Raw genomic sequence first — 22,890 nt, forward strand, 5'->3', positions numbered from 1 at the left:
GTCGTGCTTGATTCTCGCGCTTCACTGGCTCCCCAGCACTGCTCTCTGGATCATCCGTCACTGAATCAGCAGATTTCATACCACATTACGTCCCAGCAGCTCGCAAAGCAACCGAAAATGATGCTGAGGAACAGAAAAGCTGCTATGATGTCACCGAGAGCAAAAATCAGAAGTGTTTCAGTCAGTGTGATTGTGAACTGCGGCTCAGCACACAACAGATATGAAAGTCTGATGAGCTTCTCTGCTTATTAAGTCTCTGCGTATTAAAAGTTGCAACTGTCTGCTCAGGGAGTTGCAACTTTTTTGACATCCAGTCTTGCATTTACAGCTACACTACATAGGTCACATGTTTCTGTTTTACAAAACCAACCAATGTGAACATCAACCAAAAAAGCATTTCCTAATCTTTTCATGCAGCACTTATATATTGATGAGGTATTCTGGTTCATAAATAGAGGGTGTCTATCTGCAGAGGTGCAGGTGCGTTTGACACATAAGGTTTTATGCTCTGTATATCGATCCGTCCATTCAGCAGGCACTGCAGGGGTTTGGTGCCTTGTGCACTAGGCACCAAACCCCTGGCAGGCAGAACAGTAGTTGCCAAGAATTTGAAAATAACTACCTTGCTTATATTTTGTATTTATATTCTATACTTTATCTACTGGTGCACATACCTGCCCAGAGATTGCACATATAAATTATTAGTACAACAAACAAAAGAATGAATGACGAGACAAACGATTATTAAAGGTCATGAACTGACTCTACAATATATATAAAGAATGTGCTAACTTTAGATTCTGCCTACAACTCCTTTAAATCAGTCTCATGCTGAGATTTAGGCCAAAAACTACTCATAACTAAATCCTAGTTGGGTTACTAACATTGTAACATAAAAAATGTGACGTATAAAGTTCCACAGAGAGGCTTAATACTCCCCCACCTAAAGATAAAAGCCAATTATAGCTTGTAACAGCTTGAAGATTGTAGTCTTCTGACATTCACAGTTAATCGCAAATGTAAATCTGCAGGCTATCTGACGACAGTGTTGAGTCAGTTACTTTAAAAAGTAATTAATTACTAATTACTTAATCAATATTGTATTTAAAATACTTAACTTAATTACTCAATAAGTAAATTAACTAAATACTTCTTAAAATCCCTATAAACCTTGAGTGGACAAACAATAGAAATTAAACTCTTTAAATAATAAATACATTTTTTTACAGTACGCAGCGGTAGCATCTCTTCCACAACGTAGCCTGCAATCATTTTTCAAGCTCACCTTCAGACGCTTTCTGTGCTGCTGAAGTAAAATCAGGTTTTGCTGCTTAGCAGGAGTTGCCGCGGTGTTATCCATGGATGATGAACAAGGATCACTCTGAAGTGTTCGTCTATGCTCTCGTGTCAGGCGCTTCAGTAGATTACTCCTGCTATTAACAGCAGCTGATAGTTTTTACATATAACTGTAATGTTCTTGTCTGCTTGTTTCAGAAAAGTGAAGAGACGGGAATATGTCTATTTCATAAAACAGCCACTCGCTTCAGCCGAGTCCGACATCTTCCGCTTTAGAATACGACTATGCAGCAAACTGGCGCGAAATGACGTGCACCTGCACTACAGCGACGTTAAAGCGGCAGAGTTTACTTTTACCTTTAGAAGACAAATTATTGAAATTAAATAATGATATTCAGCGAGTTTAATTATTTTACAATGTAACGCAAATACATTGTAAGTAACTAATTAAAATACCTAAAAATGAACAGTAATCAGTTACTCTACTTTTTCAGTGGAAAAGTAATTTAATTACAGTAACGCGTTACTTAATAATGCGTTACACCCAACACTGTCTGACGATATATTACAACTGCTTTCTTTATCATTTCTTTAATGTAACAAACGAGATGGATCTTTTCCATGCTGAAATGCTATCTGGCGATTCATCACTAGGAATTACGTCTAGCGTCACTTAGATCAATTTGATTCATTTCTTCTTGCAGGCCTCTACAATTCAGAACGCTTTCCATATAACACCTCTAATTGTTCTCTAATGCCGTGTTACTTCCCACGATGCATTTCACGGACTTGGTGCAGGTCTATCCAATTGCATCCAGAAACATTGTGTACATTGTCTACATCTGTTGTTAACACCCCCTGGAAATCAAAAATGGGTTGAGGCAATCCAGAGTATTTGCATTCACACATTTGTCATGGTAAACTTCCAACTGACCGATGTCAAAGAACTACTCAGCTCTCCCAGTCTCAAACATAAGCATGTGCTCATGCCTGTTGTTATCGTGCCAGCACTGCTCTGGAAATATTACCACTCTGACGTCCACAGCGGCTTGAAGTGTTTGCAATCCAATACCTACCTGTGAACAAGACTGACATCTGCAGCTTAATTTTGAATCACTTGATTGTATTTGTGGGGAAAATGTGGCCAATAAGTGTTGACATTTTCATCTACAATCGCCTCTGTTTTCTTTCCAGTCTTTACCTCAAATAGGCTGGCTGAGCATGCATGCCGTTTCTCAGCAACACACTCGTTCATATTCACAGTTTGACAGATTCACACCCACAGTCTTCTTCCACTGGACCGGCTCATGGGCATCTGTGTGGCAGCAGATTCATTTTCACCTTCCAGACTGTTCTCCAACTGGTTCATCATGAGCTCCACCATCCTCTGGCTAACAGCTCCCGCTGATCTACCTCTAGGCTACAGGTTGATGTCTTTCGCACATATTTTCATGCCAACATCACCTCATCTTCTTCTCCTCCAAAAACGTCACAAACTTGCACAGCCTTCATCACTCAGGCTCCTGCCAGTCCAACACTCAGGTCTTCGTCAGGCCTATAATTATGTCTTAGTTGTCTGCTTTAGCTACTTTGGCACGATAGACTATACAATCATTTCCAAACTGAATATAAATAATAGAATTTCTGAGGTAGTACTGCAATAGTTCAAACAACAGCCTCCTATACACGTATCATCCAAGGGTCCGACATGTTCAATCCAAAGTGTTTTTTGAGTTTGACAGACATCCAGACAAAAAAAAAAAAAAAAGCCTCTTTGCACCTGATATTACCTGAACAGGCATAATGAACTCATATCTAATAGTGAACGAGAAGAACTTTGGATAAACTGATAAATGGGATTATTAATAACTTGCAGAACTACACCTAAAAGTACAGCTGCTCCAAATAAATTAGTTCTTAGAGCTTATCATACTTATCTTTGAACACGAATATAATTGTCTTGTGCATGCAAGTCCACTGATACGTGAAAAAATACAGAGTAATGCCAGAGAAAGTGCTTTCCAACTTAAGATCTCTTAAACACAGACAACAGCTGGGAAGACGGAAAGTAACAAAAAAAGAATAGTGACAGAGCTAAGACCATCATTTTTTTTTTAATGAATGCTGCAGTGAACAGATGCTGCAGATGTGGGATGGAAGATATGACGAACTGGGGAGAAGGTGATGCAAGAGCTTGAAAATCAGCACCAGTACGACGTCAGTCTGTATTTGAGTTATTGGAAAGGCAGGTTTGTCTTTTACTAAATGCTTTGATAACACAGATTGAGTAGTTACGATTTACTAGTTAGTTCTAAAGTCAACAGTGCTAGAAAACTCTGCAAAATACTGGCAACAGCAACTAGGACTCCTCACCCTCCTACCAGATGGTATCCTAAGTGACTTCCTTCTCGAGTAATTGCATACACAAGATTTTCAAATGACAAGTGAACTGACCTTAAGGTCAAGGTCACTGAGATTTTTAGTAGATATCAATTTGAAACCACCGATATATTTCCACACCTAACACACCGATAAGTTTGACCATATCAGCCAGGGCTTATAGAGAGCTGACTGGTCCATAACAGCTGTGGCTTTCGAACAGTAGGCAACATATTTTCCATCTTGGGGAATCATCAAGATTTGTTTTTGGCAAATGTGAGATGAACCTTTGTATTATTTTGGTTTGACAGTGGGGTTGTCCTTGAAACTCTTCCATGGATGCCATTTTTGCTTAACTATTTCAATGTACTAATGTGCACTGTTTTTTTGTTTTCTTTTACAACGTCCTGGATAAGTCGTCAATGTTTTCTTGGAGTAATTTTGGAAGCCCATTCACTCCTGGGAAGGTTCACAACTGTTCAACTATATCTATATATATCTATATTCAGGGGTAAATACTTTTTCACAGCACATGAACATGTTTGAATTCCTGGAATGCATAGATTTTTGAACTAGTAGGTAATGGTTCCCATGCAAGTCAAATAAGTATGTCGTGACCTCAATTTGTTAGTCAGAACAGTCAGTATAGCTCAGTTGTCACCTCCAGGTTTTATAAAACATGAAAAAAAATGATGGTGATTGGCAAAATGTTCAAATTGTAGCTTAAAAGAGGTAGTTTCCATAATAGTGAGTAACATCACAGTGGGTAGATCCAGTTTTTATTTAAAGTCTATTGTGCGGAAATGCAGAGCTATTGGGTAAATGTTTCGATATTTGAACTTGGACCAAAGTGGTGGCTTTATCAACCCCAAGGCTAAAAATGTCATCCTTATAGCTACTATGGCAGCTTGCCTGAAACACACAAGTCTAGAACAACAGGAGAAGACAAGCACACATGGAGGCACTAAAGTACACTTGCGCATATGCATGCAAGTGTACCCACTTTCCACCAAATTATAAAAGTGAACAGAGGTTACGGTCAGAGGTCGGAGTGTGGGGGGTGCTTGGGATCAGTGACCAAAGTCCTGCACCATCATCCTGCCTGCTTCCGGATCTGTGTATCCATGTATATGTCTGTTTGAAACAGGCAGGAAGGCATGCCACTGCAGTAACCAGATAGCAGGGTGTGCATGGCCATAAAAAAAATCCAGCCAGGTCAAACAGTGGAGTCATTACTCTGATTGAGAAGAGCGATTAGTGCTGTCTGGTCAGCAAGAGACCAGAAAGAAACTTTTACTTGAAAAACATCTGTCGGGAACATTTTGACAGGTTCAGACACAAGAGTCCAGACGCGCACACAGAATCGTTTCCACTGTCCAATAAATCTGACCAAAGCAGACTGTATTTGTAGGAATGAGTCCTCAACAAATACAGAAGACTACTACTTCTACTATTTGTGCTCCAGTGAATTCTGCTCATGCTTTCAATTTTTAGCATTTCAGAGAGTTCATATGCTCTAGAAAGTGCCAGAGACACAGGCTTCTTCAGCTTGATTCATTTTCACACAGATCTGTGGCAAAGATGGTGACTAAACAGTCTCTAACACAAACACACAACTGTTCTGCTTTTCTAAACCGATGACTTTAATTAGATGCCTTGGACTTTCTTTTTTCTTTTTCCCCATCCCCAATCATCCCTGCTCCTGCCGCCGTCTCCTTTTTCCCCCGGTCACGGATCAATGGCACCTCCCCAATTCCCAGCCCCCAGGGAGAATCAACTGATGCACACATACGCACAAGGAGCCACTAAACATTCGTAGAGCTTCGTCTACAGAAGCGGACAAGAGCACAAAAATATTAAAGCTATATGACTCAGAGTTACAGGTACAAGTAAAAAATGTTATTCATTTGGAACGCACAACGCAAATCTGAACATGACTCTAATAATGTGTTTCAAACTGAAGGACCCAGAGTGGTGCTATTCTGGAAGTGAATGTTCAGTTCTTTGTTCTGCTTTTTCAAGCTCAAAGTGAGGATCTTTAGCTTTTACATTAAGCGGGAAATTTGTTGTGCGTGTGTGTTTGTGTGTGTGCGTCTGGCTGAGGCCCAGGCCTGCTGAATCCCTCTGGACAGCAGAAGTTGTTTCCTGATTGCTCATCTTCTCAGTAGAAAAGTAGCTGCATTGTTTTACTTAATTCTTCCATCAACCATAACCCACACACACGCTTACCAGTTAACCTTTTCAGAACAGAAGCTGTGTGTGTGTGTGTGTGTGTGTGTGTGTGTGTGTGTGTGTGTGTGTGTGTGTGTGTGTGTGCATGCTGTATCCCACTCGAGCCAGATCTAATGAGACAAAAACCCCTGGTCAGAATGGAAAGAACCAATCAACCAAACGGCGTCTGCTGTCTGCTGAGTGTGTGTGTGTCAGTGAGAATGAATGGGAGAAGGTGTGCAGGCGTTGAAGTTTGTGGTCAATCTGAATCGTTTGAGCTGCAACAATTGATCCTGACCTGGTGAAAATATTTGCCTGAATAAAAAAAAATATGAATATGAATAATTGCTCACACAAAAGCCCATTTCAATGACTTTTGAACAATTTTTTATAAGTACCACAGACTAAAGATAGTTACCCAACGAAATGGTAGAGACTGATGAGTCCGCATCAGTGTGCAGTCATTGCAAATGCAGATTTTGTTATTACTAAAGACAGCTAATACAATCAGCTCTCATCTAAATCTTTTATTGTAAATGATTTTTGTGAGGTGATGAGAGACGACATTTTGTAGGTGAAGTGATGAGTTTCTGGACATTTATGCTTCAGCAGGAAATTTGCACAGTAGCTACGCTGTCACCACGATCTCCCCTGAAACACTGGGCTATAAGCTGCACCTTCATAGAAAGGTAACTACAACTTGGGTCGACGCAGCTCCCAACAATCCCGACTACTTTTTCCCCAGAGTTTTGGAATTTTTCAGTCAGAGAATAACAATGATTCTTATTCCTCAACATGAGGAATAAGAATCATAGCATCAATATAAGGACTCACAAAATTCCTGGGGTGAGATTTTTGAAACGATCAGAACAGACGTGAGTGAATGTAAAAAGAAGTGGAAAACCTAAATGTGATTGCCCCCAGGGAACAAAATAAACCACAGCAAAGAGCAATGGGGGGTGGGGGGGTGTCCTTGCATTCTGTTTGTTTCTATTCGTCTCAAGTCTGAATCAAGCTCAAATGAGACCTTAGCGACTGAACAGCTTCCGTCTATTTTTCCATAAATCTTTTGAGCTTCTCTTACAGAGTGAATAATGTGGGGAGTAAACTATTTAAATGAATCACAAAGACATAATTTGATAAGACAAATTCTTCTTCTTTTGTGCTACCAGGAATGTATAACTATTTGGAATGATGTGGGAGATGATCAGAGCGTAACTAGTGGATATGAAAATGCTGTGAGCCTGAGGTTTAACACAGACACCTGCATATTTATCTATTTCATTTGTATTTCCTTTCCTTTTGGGAAGCTTCATTATAGCATCAGATCTATTAGACAATACTGTGCGCAAAAGTCTTGAACAACACCTCATATCTTTATTTTGTGCCAAACAGGGGAAAACGGCTGCACTATGCCAAATTACACAAGAACATTAGTGGCAACAGGTCTTACAGAGGGATGAATTCAAACTTGGGTCAACATTATTGAAGCAATGTGGGATCATCTTGACAAAGAACAGACCAAAAGTCAGCCAACATCCAAAGAAGAACTTTGAATAGTAGTCTGGAGAAATACTTAAAGACATCACAAGAAAGCTAAGAGAGTTCAGGCTTTATTGAAGAATAAAAGGTGGCCGTACTAAATATTGACTTTCAAGCTCTTCTCAAATATATACAATTGAGACGTGCGCAAGACTTTTGCACAGTAATGTACATTTAAATGTGTACCAACACAGATTTATTGAAGTGACTCATATCTGGAGCTACAATCCTTTCTGAATCTTGTAAACCACGACTGTCACTGAATGCGTTTCACTGTTTGCTGCCCACAGAAAAATCAGATTCAAGGTGAACAGAACAAATCTATTCACCTTCAGCTGGCTGTCCTCAATCAGTGTTTCCATGCTGCTTATAGAAGCATCTGTAAAATCAAAAGCACTAAACTCTGACACCAGGACTGTCAGTGGCAGAGGAGTGTAAGCATGCAGCGCATGTACCTGAGATGAAGGTCCTCAGAGTATTTCAGACAAGCGTAGATGAACTCTTTTAGCTGGCAGTAGACTTTTGGCACAAACTCTGAGAAGGGAAGCTTCTTTGGGAAGGGAAGCTGGAGGAAATGGGGCGAAAAATAAGAGATTAAGTGAGATTTTACTCAAACTTTAATTCACATACTGCACAAAAGCTAACTTGAGCAAGTTCAAGCATAGAGGTAGTTTTTTCTTGAGAGTTCCTAAAGGGAAGAAGCTTTTGCATGGAAGAAATTAAACTGACATGACTGCAAGAAGCAACATGCAGCACTTTTCAGAGTATAAAACTCTTTTTGCACACTTTTATATCGTCTATGTTCTCTACCTTTTCCAGTTCGGGGTCTTGAAAGGGACACTGGGAAGTGTATTGTCTGTACTCCTCCTCCGTTGAGACTGGGATTGGACTGTAGTTGTCCTGGTCTATCACCTGCCTGCAGAGGGCAAAGAAACAAATAAATCAAAGGTAAATAACTTCCCATCTTCTCCAAAGAGGTCAACACACACCCACACCCACAGAGGATACATATAAACAATCATCCCATTGGGGGTCGTTTTAATTCTTGAGGTTTTCTTACCACCCTGCCCTCTTTCACCACCCCCGCGTCTTTTTGGCACTCCAGAGTTCGGACGTTCCAGCGTTCCATGGAGAGGCCGTGAACCGGAGCGCGCTCTCTCCCTCTCCCCAACAATACAACACAAAATTCCTGTGGCTTCCACGATGTGTGTGTGTGTGAAAGAGAAAGATGGAGGAAGGAGAGAGGGAGTGTGTGTTTGTTTGTCCGTTCTCACTGCTGCAAGTCCCACTGGTGTCATTGGACAAAAGCGGTGCTGAAACAATGGCACGTTTAGCCCGAATACAAACACGCACTCTCACACTCAGAGTTTTGTAGGGGGTAGTACCCATTGAAGGGCAGAGAATGTTCCGGACGTTGGTTTAAAACACTTCCTCCCTCTGGCTGGTTGTAAAACTTCAAAACCAGGACGTTTCCCACAGACATGCGCTGCTGCACAAATATGTGTGTGTGTATGAGCTTCATGACCGTATCGTTAGAGAGGTGAAGGTCAGTGCGGCACACACTGGCGTATTTAGAACCCAGCTACTGAAAAACAGCTATCAGGAGAGCGTGGAAACAAAACGTTCGCTACCTGAAGGTGACATTCCATCTCTTGAGTAAGATTTCTCCGTACTGCTCCCTCATCTCCAGCAGCATGTCAAACAGCTGAGACACAGGGAAACCATAACCCTGCAGAAGGGAAAGAAGAGCAGCTGCATGTGAAACCATGGTAAATGGTCTGGTTCTTATATGGCACTTTTCTGCTCTGAGCACTCAAATGGTTAACACAACTTGCCTCATTCACTCACTCACACCCATTTACACACTATGTTGTTTTAACATAAGTGCTTCTATCTAACGTTCACACACATTCATACCCCGATGCATCGGAGAGCAATTTTGGGGTTAGTATCTTGTCCAAGGATATTTCCACAGAGATTGGAGCAGACAGACGAGCCCAAATATTCATGCCTCCACCACTGTGCTTGACAGCTGGTATGAGGTGTTTATGCTGATATGCTGTGTTTGGGTTTCTCCAGATGTGGCACATGTGGTTTGCTAAGATGCAACTTTGCAAACTTAAGCTGTGCTGTCACGTTCTTTTCAGAGGGAAGTGGCTTTGTTCTGGCAAACCTTCTAAGCAGGCCATACTTGTTTAGTCTTTTTGTAACTGCGCTGTTATGAGCTAACTGAGGCTCGTAAAGTCTAAGCTGCAGCTCTTGGGTTTTTTGCAGTTTCTCTGAGCATTGAGCGATCTGACCTTGGGGTGTTTTTACTGGGACATGTTCCTGGGAAGATTGTGACAGCACATAGCTGGCTAACAGGGCTGCTGTCTGACAAGACTTCGCTCTAGGAGGACTAAGTTGATACAGGTGGATGAGATTAAACACATAATTATTTGATTTTTCAAAACAATATTTTGCATCAAATGTCTGAAATGTCAAAATAAAGACTGATGGAAGGACCAATTAAAATGAGGTTGGAAAACAACATGCCTTCAACATAAGACTGAGAGTGTGGTATAAAGAAAACCCAAGGTATAGTTTCCTCTCTGCTGGAAGAAATACAGAAGAATTCCAAAAAATAATAATAAAATAAAACAGAAACGCCCTCAAACATAAACAATGAGTAGAAATTTAGCCATTCAGCAGCACTTCATCTCTGTACATGAATGACTTTTGGACATCGAACCACACATTCATCATTCCCCGCCTTTAATGTGCCTCACTCTTCTCTGAATGTTTCTCCCATCCGGTTTTCACCCACATCCCCTCTATCTCCCCTTCATCCTCTCATACATCACACTCAATCCATCCAGGCTAGTTCATAAATACAGCCAGAAAATAAATGGATGGAGCGCAAACTGACAGCACATGATTAAGGTCCATTTCTAAAAATGGACGAATTAAGACAGAAAGTCTCTCTTTTTTTTTTTTTTAAGAGGCTGGCAGCAGTCTGTTTTGTAAAAACTACAAAACATGCTTTGAACAAGAATCACGGGCCTCTGGGGTCAAATATCTTAGGAGAACACAACAGCATTTCATATAGCGTGATGCAAAAGGGAACGAGAGGATTTCCTTCCTTTCGAAGTGAAATATTAGGAATTAATCACACACATACCTGCAGAGTATCAGCAAACAGGACAATGAGGTTCTTCAGATCCAGCACCAGGTCAGGGTCGTCACAGTATGACTAAGGAAACAGGAGGGAGGGGTGTGTCTGTGTCATTTCAGACTTTTGTGGAAACATGCATTTCGTATTTAATGAGTGTGTGTGATTCGCCTCACAGAGTGCGTCCTCAGGGCAGCGACTATTTTGGACAGCGCCAACTCCCAGAGCTCCTCTACGTATGCTCTGTTGACCAAACCCTGTGTGGTGTGCAGGACGTGATCCTCCACAACAAAGAAGCTGCAAGCGAGGAGAACAGAGAGACAGATGGAATTACTTAGGCAGTTTGGTAAATATACCTAATCACGCTCCTGCCAAAAGTAAGAGGAGGAGAACAATACCACTCCTGCTGGAGCCAGGACATGGTTAGCTTAGCTTTGCATAAATACTGAGTGCCGGGCTATGTCCAAATCCACCTAGCTCACTGAAGCGCACTAATTTGCATGTTATATTACAGTTCAATATGCACAAAAACCAGGAGGTTAGGTGCCAGAGTGTTTCTGCCATTACTATCCAAGAAATAGCTTGGCCTGAAACCTCCAGCACAACAGCAAATTGTCCTTGTTACACTTCAGATTTTGTACAAATTAAATAAATGAGATATAACTTGAAAAATATTTGAGTAGGAGTGTTTCCTGGATTCAAATTGGATTTGTCTTAGGTGCACTTTGGAAGGGATATACAAACAGATTTAAAGGGACAGTCCACCCGTAAATCAGATTCACATATTTGGCAGAATACTGAGCTGCAGTGACATTTATCCTTTAGACTGCTCTGGAGTTGGCTGCCCAGTTTCTGATATATGTGCTATAGAGAAGTCTGCCTCCTCTTGAATGTTACAGAACTGAATTGTGCTTTCTGTTTAGTCCCCTACGCACCACAAAAAAAAACAAAAAAAAAAAACACCTAAAATCTTAGCAGCAATGTCACAAATCAAAGCCAGTGATACAAAACCTTCCGTTGTTCTAATCCCTTTTTTCAGGAGCTACTTTCCTTCTGTTCAACTAGACCTGAAAACCAGTGGAAACATGCAACTGGCAAAACACTGAAGCAGCTAACAGGAGATGCCACTAATGTTTACGTGCCATTTCTTACAGATTTTGTTGCGGCAAATCAAATATGACAGTTAAAAGAAGTTGACTTGTTACTATTGAGAACAACGTCTTTATAAAGAAGACTAAACATGAAACATGTTCAGCCTGGTCAAGATGCTGCGTCTCATAAAAGTCATAATGAAATTCTAGTACTAGTTTCTTTTGATAAGGTATACAGCGATTCTCTTCGGATGGAATACGGCAGCACACGGTGTTCTAGGTTATCCTGTAGACGGCGAAGACAACGACGACGGAAAAAGATGAAAAGAAAAAAAAAAGAAACAAGACAAGGACGAGTTAAGCAGCTGGAGACTAAGCAGATGAAGAAAAAAAAAGGCCAAGAAGACAACAAAGATAAAGAAGAAAGCAAGAAAAAAACTACTTGTGGGAGATGGCAACAAGTCCAGCTGTGTGTTAGCTGTACTCAGACTCGTTGGTAAGAAAGTCTTGGAGGATCAAGGGATACTGATTCTAATACTGCCTCTTGCAAATATAACAGTACTGTCATGTTTTCCGGACCAAGGTTAGAAATACTTTCACATAAGCGAAGCAGTTAAAAGACCAGGATCTAGATTAGGTTTCACTTTATTAATCCATCTGCTGCTCTTGACAATAACTGTATTTTCCATCATGTCAAACAGAGAAATGTGAAATCTGGTTTTCATAAAAATAAAGCTGCTGATCTTTTCTATGACAAATGGTTTTCTTTGGTTCATCTTTCTCTTTATGATCCATTTTTTTTCTACAAGATGTTTTTGTGGAAAACAATCCTTAAAATCAGCTGCAAAGTGAATTAAAAATAATTAGGCAATAGGAACGCAAATGAAAACATGTTTCTGGACTGCAGAGGAAGGGACTGTTCAGAGATATCCCCAATCTCAAATAAAAGACAAACACTTGTGTGGCTTATTTTCACCCTGAGAGTACTTTGGGATGGTTCGAGTCAATTCTGACAACTTTTCCAGAAGAGCTGCCATGTTTCTCTGATTTAAAATCATTTGCAAGTGCAAATGACAGCCAGGCAAACGGCGCATTCGCCCAGCCAGGCGTGCGAGGATGCTGATATCTGAGCACAGCAACAAACCCGTCAGTCACACGTTGTGCTGCTGTCTTGAAATGATGCCTGTGTGAAACGGATCAAATCGCCTGCAAAGTGACTTTGGTTTACATCCACTCACAACACGTCTAACTCAAACCAGTGCCCACCGAGCATTGCCAGGCCACAATGAGCCGCACTGCGGTCGGATCAGTGGCCCGGCTATGTATGGTTACTTTTCTCTTTGCTATTACTGAAGGGAATAAATATGATGAGATTCACTCTTCAACAGATTTTTACTTTTTCCAGCTTTTTCTTCATGTAAGAAACTAAAAGATTTGTGCACTTTTTTTATGGAAGACCAAGCAGCATCTTCTACCTGTTTGTACCACAGTGGAACAAAGCACAAATTTCCCTACAAATCCAACTCATTGAGAAAGAATAACTGTAACTTAAAAAATTGTTGATATGTTGATACAGAACAGCTTCACATTTGAGAAGCTTTGCTTTTCATTTGATTTACATATATGTTGGATTTATGCTTTAAAAGCATCAACCAGAAAACACTTTGGTACAAATTCTGATTTTAAATGTACCACATCCATGAAAGTGATTTAACCTGATTTAGACACGCAATTATTAGGTCAATCCAACTTACATATTAGATTTTTTTATCCCGTCCTATGGACAACTTTCTCCAAGCATCTATCTCTGCAGACTAACATTAACCCAGGGCCAAACTGTTCATACTGAATAAGGTTGCAGGTCGCTTAACATTTGCTATGGTGTCTCCACATCTAACACACATGCTCAGTGTGAACCTGTTTGGATCTGTGAAGAGAATCTGCCAAGTCTGAAGTTCATCAGTGACCTGCACAGATCCCACTCAATGACTTGAGGACCATCATGGAGTCCAATTATGAAAGTTTGGTGACACATGAACGTGAGTAGCACTGGAGGGTATTCTGCTGTACAGTTGTAAAGCTGTTCCTCCTTCCATGAAGGAGAAGATGATGCTGCAGCTAATGGTATAAGCCCTTTTAAGCTCTACTCATGTAACTGCCCATCTACTGGTATCTCCTCCACACCTGAGACTGTGCTGGCAGAGACAGCAAACCTGTTGGCATGTAAGCATGTGCAACCTGTATGCCCTCCTGGTAGCAACTCATGGTAGCAGCAGGGAGAAGGACACTAATACCAAACCCAAGATAAGAAGATAAGGACAGTGACTGTCCACCACCTGCAATCCATTTTTTAGAGGATTGTCCTGTTGTTACTTCTCCAGAGCAACTGTGTCACTTTGATTTGCTCCAAAGAAGCAAAAATTACCTCACCATACTTCAAACTTCTTAACAGGACACACTGATATCGCTGAATTTTATTATTGTTGCACTCTGATGATCGGGTGTTGCATTCATTTTTTTGAACAGTGTACATACGTTTTTATTAGTTGACCCATTTTTTAAACTTATAACTGAGTTCATTACATTAATATACATTTCTCTGTTTGCTTATTCATTGGCTCATCAGTGAACGGTATCATTTTCAAATGGATGAGCCGAGCGCCTCAGCTCTCTAATGAGTGTCTCCTGGAGGCAGCCATTTATATTGTGAGAAATCTTCAGTTAGTAAGTTGGAAGACAAACATGGCGTGATGAAGATTTTTAAAAAATAAATTTTGATGTCATTTAATGCATCCATTTAATCTTTTTTGTTGTTGTTATTTTGGCAGTTTCAGCCCCCATAAGTTTCCTCATATAAACACGCACAGTTACTAATTAAACATATATAATAACTCTGGTTTTGTGGGCATGCACAACTATTACATAAAAAAAATAAATGCAGATATTAAAGGAAGCCTTAGTTGGAGTTATTTTGAAGTGTTTAATGTCAACAGAGAGCGCAGATGAAAGAATATTAGGGTGGGAGACATGGATGAAGAAGCACTAGTGGATAACAGACAAAGGATGGCACTTTCCAGCACTTCAGATGGGAATAACAGACCTGAGGGTGAGTGCATGAGTCTGAGCTGATGTCCAGTGTTTATAGAAGCGTCTGCTCCAGCAAGACAGACAGAAGGAATAACAGCAACACGCCAACCGCCATCACACACACACTATCAATCCTCACTGCTGCGTGCATGTGAGGGAGAACGAGCGGACGTGTGTGTAGACGCAACATAGAAGTGGGACGGAGTGACGGATGAGAGGACAGTAAAGAAAAGGTGGAGGATGGGGTGTGAGTGGGGAAAAAAGGGGGGCAGGAATAACAGCAGGAGAGGAGGGAGATGAAAAGATGTCAAATGGTCACAAGTCACTCAGAAGAAATGAAATGAGGTGCTGTTAAATGCTGAATGTTTGCTTTCACTCAAACGTTCCTCTGCCAAGGTACACAGAAATCTCACAATGAGCGGGCGGATGGTCGGTCGGTGGAAATCTGTTATGAGCCATTTTGAAAATATTTACAACTATTTCTAAACAGATGTTTTCATTCTGACCTTTTGGCAAAAGTTCACTTTCAATTAGGGTGAAATTAAAGAAGGAAATTAGAAAAACTTCAAGGAGTAGGAAATAAATAAAAGCGGGCGGACGAACTTACCCAACTATCTGATTGAAGTACCGCCGGTATCCCTCCAGAGTTTCATGCTAGAAATAAATAACAACACAAAGGCCAAACAGAGGGAGAAACAGGGAGTTACTAATAATGTGAAAATATACAAATATCAGAATAACAGGAAACAAACTTATACCAGATTACTCAAATATATGCATCTAAATTCTTTGTTTTATGCATTAGCAACATCTGTTCATCATTTTCAAGTGGCAGAGACATTGACTGTAATTCTATGTGAGGTTGTCGTATTTTTCATCATAACAATTTTGTCCAACCACTGTTTATCTGCTTGTTTACAGGATAAAGGGTGCAGGCTTTATAATAGAGTCCTGCAACAGGAGGGTAATTACATTTAATTTCAGTGTATTTAATGTTCGCCTTCAAAATAAAAGCTGCAAATCTTGAAACACTCCGGTTGTAGCAGTAAGGCAAAAGCTTTACTTTGAAGGTGAATGTTCTCAGTTTCTGGTTTGTGTTGCACTTTCTGCAGTTTCATTTCGTTGGGCGAGTATTTGCCTTTTGTTCTCAACACTAAACAAACTCATCAGTCCTCAGTTTATCGTGTTTCTGTGATCTTTCTACCTTAAGCCCAATTTTAAGGTGTCCAAAACAATCATGAGAAGGTTTCCTTTGCAGCACCATATACCTTTTTTTTTTTTTTTTTTACCAGTAGAAAGCCAGCCACCACAGGCCAACATGTCGGGGTATACATCGGTGGTTGCCAGGGGTCACTAGCCAGTCTAGGCCTGTGTGACTGAGGCCTTGGCTGTTCAAACAGCTTGAGAGTGTGTGTGTGTGCAGGGCTAGGGTGGAGTCAGTGTAGTTAGGAGTGTGTGGACATAACAGTGCATCGAATAACACACAAAGTGAGGGTGCGGAGTCATACCATGTTAGAGTGGGGCTGCAGTACGAGACGGGCCTGTTTCCTCCTTTGCTTTCTGTAGTAGTTCTCAAACACATCACGCAAACCCTAAAAACACAAACTGGAGGTAAGAACGGCTGCAGGGATGGACTGCAAGTACAGCCTGTGAAGCGCCAACAACACAAGCATACAACCCAGTGTTTCAGGTTAATCGAGGTTGGTAGACAACAGGGGAAGAACTCATGTAATGAGGTACAAAATCAAAAGGGTAGACCCACACGAGGATGGAGAAGGTCATGTTAGTGCATACGTGAGTAAGAGGGAGATAGGGAAGCTGCCTTTGATGGCTGGCTAGCGTCACCGCTCAGACATCAAACTAAAACGTACCCACGCAAGAGACACAGAATCGGCTGTCTAAACTTGACCATCTCGTATCTGTTCCTCCCATTACACTGAAGCTCTCTCGCCCTTATCTCTGTTGTGCTAAGATAGACCACAAGTCTCTCTCTTTCTTTCTCTCACACACACACGTATCCAGATCCCACAGTAACCGGTGAGCTCAGAGATAAAGGCCCAGGAGTGGGCAGATAACATGACAAGCTCCCTGAGCTACTGACCAGACCAGCGCACGTATATCTACCCAGCTGACGTTGCTGTTGTAGGAGGTCAGATACAGGAATAAAAATACACCACAAACACAAAAACACCACTGTTTTACCAACTTTGACATTTGACAGCTTCAAAAATAAATGAATACACTTTGTCTTTAATTATGACAACACAACTGCTCTGTTGGGAACATAGGGTGCCAGCATTCAAGTAGAAGTCACTTTGATATGCTCATGACAAAAAGCAACAGCATCACCAGGCAGTATAATATGCTCCATCGTAAAACAGCTCGGTCAGCACCGACCCAAATGCCACAGAGCATCTATTGGATACCCTGGAACAACTCCAGTCCTCGAGGCCTAACCCCACTGCCAATCACCTGGTCCCAGAAAACACAGACCGAGTGTGTGCTGTGTTCATGCTAGCCCTCCATCTGGGATCAGACAAACGATGTTGAAGGCGTCCCTCCTCACGGTACAGTTTCTTTTGAGAAATATGAAATTTGTACATTCAGAAATTACATTTATGTTCATGTTCCCTGCAGTCCATTGCCTCAGTTATTTAGAGATTGGAATTTAATAATCAATACCATGATTAGCTTCCAACGTTATACTTTAACCAATTCTCTAATGCTGCAGCCACATTAGTTGTGATCTCATCATCTTTGAAACGGCTGCAACAACTGCCACCTTCAATCCGATTTCAGTGCATCATGACGGCAATGAAATGGCGACAAGAGTCAGTCTGCTGTTAGTTTCTGATTGGATGTGCCACTGCCTTAAAAGTAGCAATTAAAATGGTCGCCACAATTACCTGCGATCAGTCGCCAAATATGAATATAATACGATGGGTGTCATATTTTGACTCTAGTGTCTCTGAGCCATAAAGGACAGTTTCCTTTCTCGCTCTCCGTCTGTTGCCTTTTTGTATTTCTAAGGTTTGCAAACAACCTTGTCCTTCATGCTTTATCTGTCCGCGCTCCTTTTCAAAACTTAAATAAAGAAAAAAAGAATATCAACAAAAAAGTATTTGTTAAAAAAAATTAAGATCTAAAGTGCTGTATGTGGATTTTGGCATCATGCTCAGCTACACTCTTTAGTCGTTCCCTTGATTAAACCGTGCCCTTTGAAAACAAAGATACCAACAAAACAATGTGGTGAATGGTAGAAATACAGCTCTCCCTGGTAGTGTGTCAGAACTAGGTTGAGCTTGTTTGGAGGTGACAAAACTGTTTTTTAATTCCCAGTTTGACCCTCAGTGGAACAATGTGTATTCAACAAATGAGAGGCATCAAACCGCTGTGAACTCTGCATTATACAGCGCTCGCTGTCCCTGAGAGAGCGTGAGCACGGGGTGAGAAACACGGGCTGAGATCAGCACGAGTGTTTGTGCGACAATATAACATCACCAGAGAAGGTGAGGAGAGATAAACGAAACAGAGAGGAGCTGAAAGAGAGAAGAACACCAGCAGGCGGAGCCAGCAGAGAATCAAAGAAAGAACGGATCAGACAGCACGAGGATCAGACGTGAATAAATTACAACAACATGAACCCGACAAAAACCTGCTAACAAAGAAAGACAAATGTTTCTAGTAACTGCTCACAGACTATTTATGTTCATGGCACCAGCTTTCTTCTGACTGGCTGCCCCACACAAACATAGGGTGTGAGGAACTGGTGGGTGGGGCTTGTCTACTCCTGCGCGCCATACTGTCTGAGATGACCATACTGAGAATGTACCTGTTCACACACCAACTTCATTATGTGAATCTTTGTTTTATATGCACATCCGCCAATCAGCAGTGTAATTACAACAAAACAGTATAACAAGCCGGTTCCCCTCTTAAATAAACGACTACAGTCTCCCACTGGAGTGAGCGTGACTGAGCATAAGTGTTCCACCTTTACTGAAGTAAACACATCTGCTTGCTAAAGGTCAAGAAGTCAGTCTTTTTTCACCTTTTTGATCTCTTTATAGACATTTTCCTCCACTATAGCCCAACATCCCATCACCTGACCCCTTTATTTGAAACTTCAGCCCATGTTTATTATAAGCATCCAACAATAAGAGTGTTTACATGAAATAGACTTTTCATTTCTTTTTAAGTCTTTGAAAACACTGTTTGATTTCTAGTCTCAGTCACTAGTTTTATATCATATTCAATACAAAAAAAATTCATTTAGCAAATGTATAGCTCTTATCACACATTGCCCTCTACGCCCCTGTCTCCCTTTAAGAAAGGTAAAGAAGAACGATTTTGCAACTTTACATCTCTGGCAGGTTTTTCCAAACCGGAGGGGTAAGAAAGAAGGTAATGAAGCTTCAGCAATCTGTGAGAGTGACCGAGTCGGACCGCAATTGTTGGAGAGAGGCTAACTTCCACCGTGTGACCTGTGTGATTGCCAATCGGCGCTCAGAGGTTGAAGACGTTGCATGCTCAACCTCCACAACTATCTGGTGGCACCAGCGTAGGTAGTAGGGCTGAGCATGTGACCCAAATGCTGTGAGGCTATTGCAGAGGCCTGGATGTTTTGATGCGTGCAACAGCTTTCCTGTCAACTCAGAACTGTCCTGTCAAAATAAAGGCTAAAAAGTCCAGAAAAAAATGCTTCAATCTCCAAGCAGCTACATGTTTTTCCTAGTTGGAAAAGGGATGCTCGACTATTTTTACTTTATTTAAGAAAAACAAGCTGAGAAGGAGCAGAAGTAGTTGGTTAGAAGCAAGGGAACTTTCAAAATAAAAGACCTACTAGACGAATTGCCTGTATATGTTAATGCTCTCTAAAAAAATGTTTTTTTTAAAGACTCAAGGATCTGTTAGAGCAGCTGCTTTGTTCCAGCTGTCGTGCTGTAGCTCAGAGTTCCCAGTCTGACCGGTTTGATGGACTGGCTGCTACCGCCGCTCACCTCGCCTCTCCTTCCCCTCGTCTCTGCCCGACACGCTGGGCTTTAGGCCCGTGTTTACATCCATCGCAGCTCTGCCCACATTTGTCAACGTGCGGTACGTGTGCAAGTGTAACAAAGGAGTATTGTTCGGGCTCGCCGCTGCTCCACAGCGGGTGGAAAATTGTGGGCCTTAAAGGTGGAAAAGGGAAAGCGGGGAGAAGAGTGGACGGGGGGGGTTGGTCTTGATTGCAAATGGGATTCTACGTCCAGGTTTGCTACAAAAATAAATAAAAGTGCTACAAGCGTGTGCCTGTGGAAGTACAAGACATTCTCAAACATTTAACAATCAGACTGTGTGTGTGTGTGTGTGTGTGTGTGTGTGTGTGTGTGTGTGTGTGTGTGTGTGTGTGGGGGGGGGGGGGGGTTTATTTTCTGATATTAAATCCACATCTCCACCCGACAGCTTGTCATTCAAAGCGCCGCAGCACAGCTTATTTTAACACACAAAACAGTTCGAGTGTGTCTGTTTAATCTTGTGTCCTTTCTGCATTTTAATAGAAACGCAAACAAAATCTCAAATGGCAGCAGCAGCAGGAGGAGGAGGAGGGGGAACATAAATGACTAAGAGTGTGTGACCCCAAAGGTTCAGGGGTCAATCCTTTCAACACCTTCCCGAGCAGCAGCGTGCTCCTTTCCTCCCCCCTTTCTCCTTCATCTCGAGTGCTTCATTCCTCCTCTCTCATCCATCCTCCCCTCTCTCGTCTCGCTGCATTTTCACCCTCGTCTTCCTGTTTTTGCCCTTTTAACCTCCCCGTGACCTCCCTCTGCTCCCTACTCTCTGCAACAGCTTATCTCCAATCAGCTGATTGAGGCCTCAGCAACATACAGCAGGGCTGGTTCAAGTGCTGCTGAGGCTCTAATGACTGAGATTTGTGGAAAATTCTTATTTCCTTCCACTTTTCACTCCTCCTGCTTAGCCTCCACATCTCAATGCTCCCTTCTTCCCTTCCTGTGACCCCCGCTCTTCTCATAACCTTCCTCTCTGATTGCCTCTTCCACATCATTAAGGGTTCAGTTCAGCTTTAAGGGGTCAGTAAGATGAGAAAGATCACCATATGGTAGTTCTCCTCCCTCCCCACGGACCAATAACACCTCACCTGTTACTTGATTCAACCAATCAGATGCTGACCACTCCCTCTAGAAGCAGTATATTTTATTTTGGTTTGGGGAATTTATTGAGCTATTTATGCCACAGATCCACTTTATTGTACTATTCTACCATTATTTATTTTGCTGTATTTTTTGAAACTTTATTTACCTATACTTCCTACATGTGCTGCACTTTCTCCATCTTCCAATATATACATCATCCTTCTGCCTCTCTAACTCCGTCTCCAAATCCATCAAGTTGTCCTTCAGTTGTACTCATGTCTTGTTCATTCTGTTCACTCGGAGTGAAGATCTTGGCATCTTGACCTCTCATCTGTGCCACAGTCTCCAAATCATACATCACAGCAGGAACGATGATACCATCCTGTAAAAAATAGCAGCAAATCACCCCTTACACTCTTCTCTACCCATTCCACCCTGCCAGCACTCTCTTCTTCATCTCTCTTGTGGACTGTTCCTTGATTTGCATGGCTGACCCCAGCTATTTAATCTTAATCTCTTAATCCACCCCCCCCACCACCACTTGGAAAGCTCAGCTCGGTGCCATACAGGAGTGGTTCTTACACCTAGCTCATTCTTCACTGGGTCACTGATATCTTTCATTTTTACTTTATACACAGTTATTCATATTTTTTCCACATGTGGTTACATCATTACAGAAACTGTAGATCGGTAGTACAGCACTTCATGCAAATACACTTTTCCTAACCTTGTCATATACACACCAGGGCCAAAACACACAAATCTGTCCTACACGGTGGCTCGGGCAGCCACTGATGGGTGATGTGATTTAACGTGACGATCGAAAAAAAAATAAATTGCTAATTATGTTTATACAGCCCTGCAACAAAAAATAAATGACAGATTTATGGACCTATCCAGCTCAAAATACACGAACCAGTCTGTATACATATACATTTTAAAAATGTATGTAGAGTAAAAAAAACCTGCAGCAGTCCACTTGGCTTCGCTATTGTGCTACATTATATATTTTATAAATTTTTTCATGACCTTTCCTTCTTTCCTTCTGCTGCAGGTTTTTCCTTAAAAGGGCCCTAAAAAACCAAGTTTTTAGAACTGTAATCTTTTCTTTAAGGGGACATGCAGTGTTTTAAGTTAAATGAGGGAAACCGTTCAGCTTCACACAAACATTTAAAGCCAGAAAATAAAGTGTTTGTGTGTTTATACTTTCTTCACCCACGTCGTCACCTGTCTAAACCTTCTGTAACCTCTCTCTCTTTGTTTCTCCTCCACCATCGTGCCCTGCTTAACCTTTCTTTAACCTCAGCCTTGCTTTTCTACTCCCTCCCTCACTCTTTTGCCCGTTCACTTTCTCCTTCCTGTCATGCACTTCCTGTCCCCCTGTCATACCCCGACCCTCTGGCTGTGCTGGCCTGATAACGTCCCCTACAAAGTCCTACAAACTCACAAATGCAAACAAACGCACACTCACACAGAGAACCCTAATGCACAGCTAACCCATTTGTGGCACCTCCACCCATGTCACTTTCACTCTAAGTGAGACGAGACACGCGAGTTCTCTCTGCAGTCTGGTTGGAGCGAAGCCAGGCTCGAGCTGGAGGCCCCGTCGTACCGAAGTCGTTTACCCCCTCTGTGCCAGGTCACCCTCAGAGCTGGGCACAAGCAGATTCTGACATTTAAGCAAAAGAAGCGGGCCTCCTCATTATCGCTGGCTGTTGTAGGCGATGAAGAGGATGCTGCTGCAAACCACTGAGCAGGGCTGAACGATGTCAACAATCACATCTCATGAATATGAGAAATAAATGAGCCAAACATGATATTTGGAGGCTCTATCATGTTTTGGAGCTATGCTTCAGTCAGTGGTGTAAAATATAAAGAAATGAAAGTAGGTTTAATACTTTTGCACAATATGATGAGCTGGACACAGGGTAGGAAAAAAAGGAGAAAATTCAGCCCCGATCTCATGAGGCCAAGCACTGCTGGTCTGCCTCTGGTGACAGAG

General features: G+C 41.7%; 1 protein-coding gene across 1 annotated transcript in view; it reads right to left on the reverse strand.

Moving 5' to 3' along the window:
* Positions 1 to 22,890, reverse strand: part of exoc6b (exocyst complex component 6B) — a 131,759-nt gene that overhangs the window by 65,904 nt on the left and 42,965 nt on the right. Inside the window, exons 9-15 of the mRNA XM_082528692.1 lie at positions 16,266 to 16,349; positions 15,365 to 15,411; positions 10,756 to 10,876; positions 10,589 to 10,660; positions 9,060 to 9,157; positions 8,239 to 8,344; positions 7,884 to 7,993 (exon numbers count right to left, since the gene is read on the reverse strand). Coding sequence (XP_082384818.1) covers positions 7,884 to 7,993; positions 8,239 to 8,344; positions 9,060 to 9,157; positions 10,589 to 10,660; positions 10,756 to 10,876; positions 15,365 to 15,411; positions 16,266 to 16,349 — 638 coding nt within the window. The remainder of the gene's footprint in view (positions 1 to 7,883; positions 7,994 to 8,238; positions 8,345 to 9,059; positions 9,158 to 10,588; positions 10,661 to 10,755; positions 10,877 to 15,364; positions 15,412 to 16,265; positions 16,350 to 22,890) is intronic.

The sequence above is a fragment of the Aulonocara stuartgranti genome (genome assembly GCF_965226115.1).
Source record: "Aulonocara stuartgranti genome assembly, chromosome: 3".
Lineage (NCBI taxonomy): Eukaryota > Metazoa > Chordata > Actinopteri > Cichliformes > Cichlidae > Aulonocara > Aulonocara stuartgranti.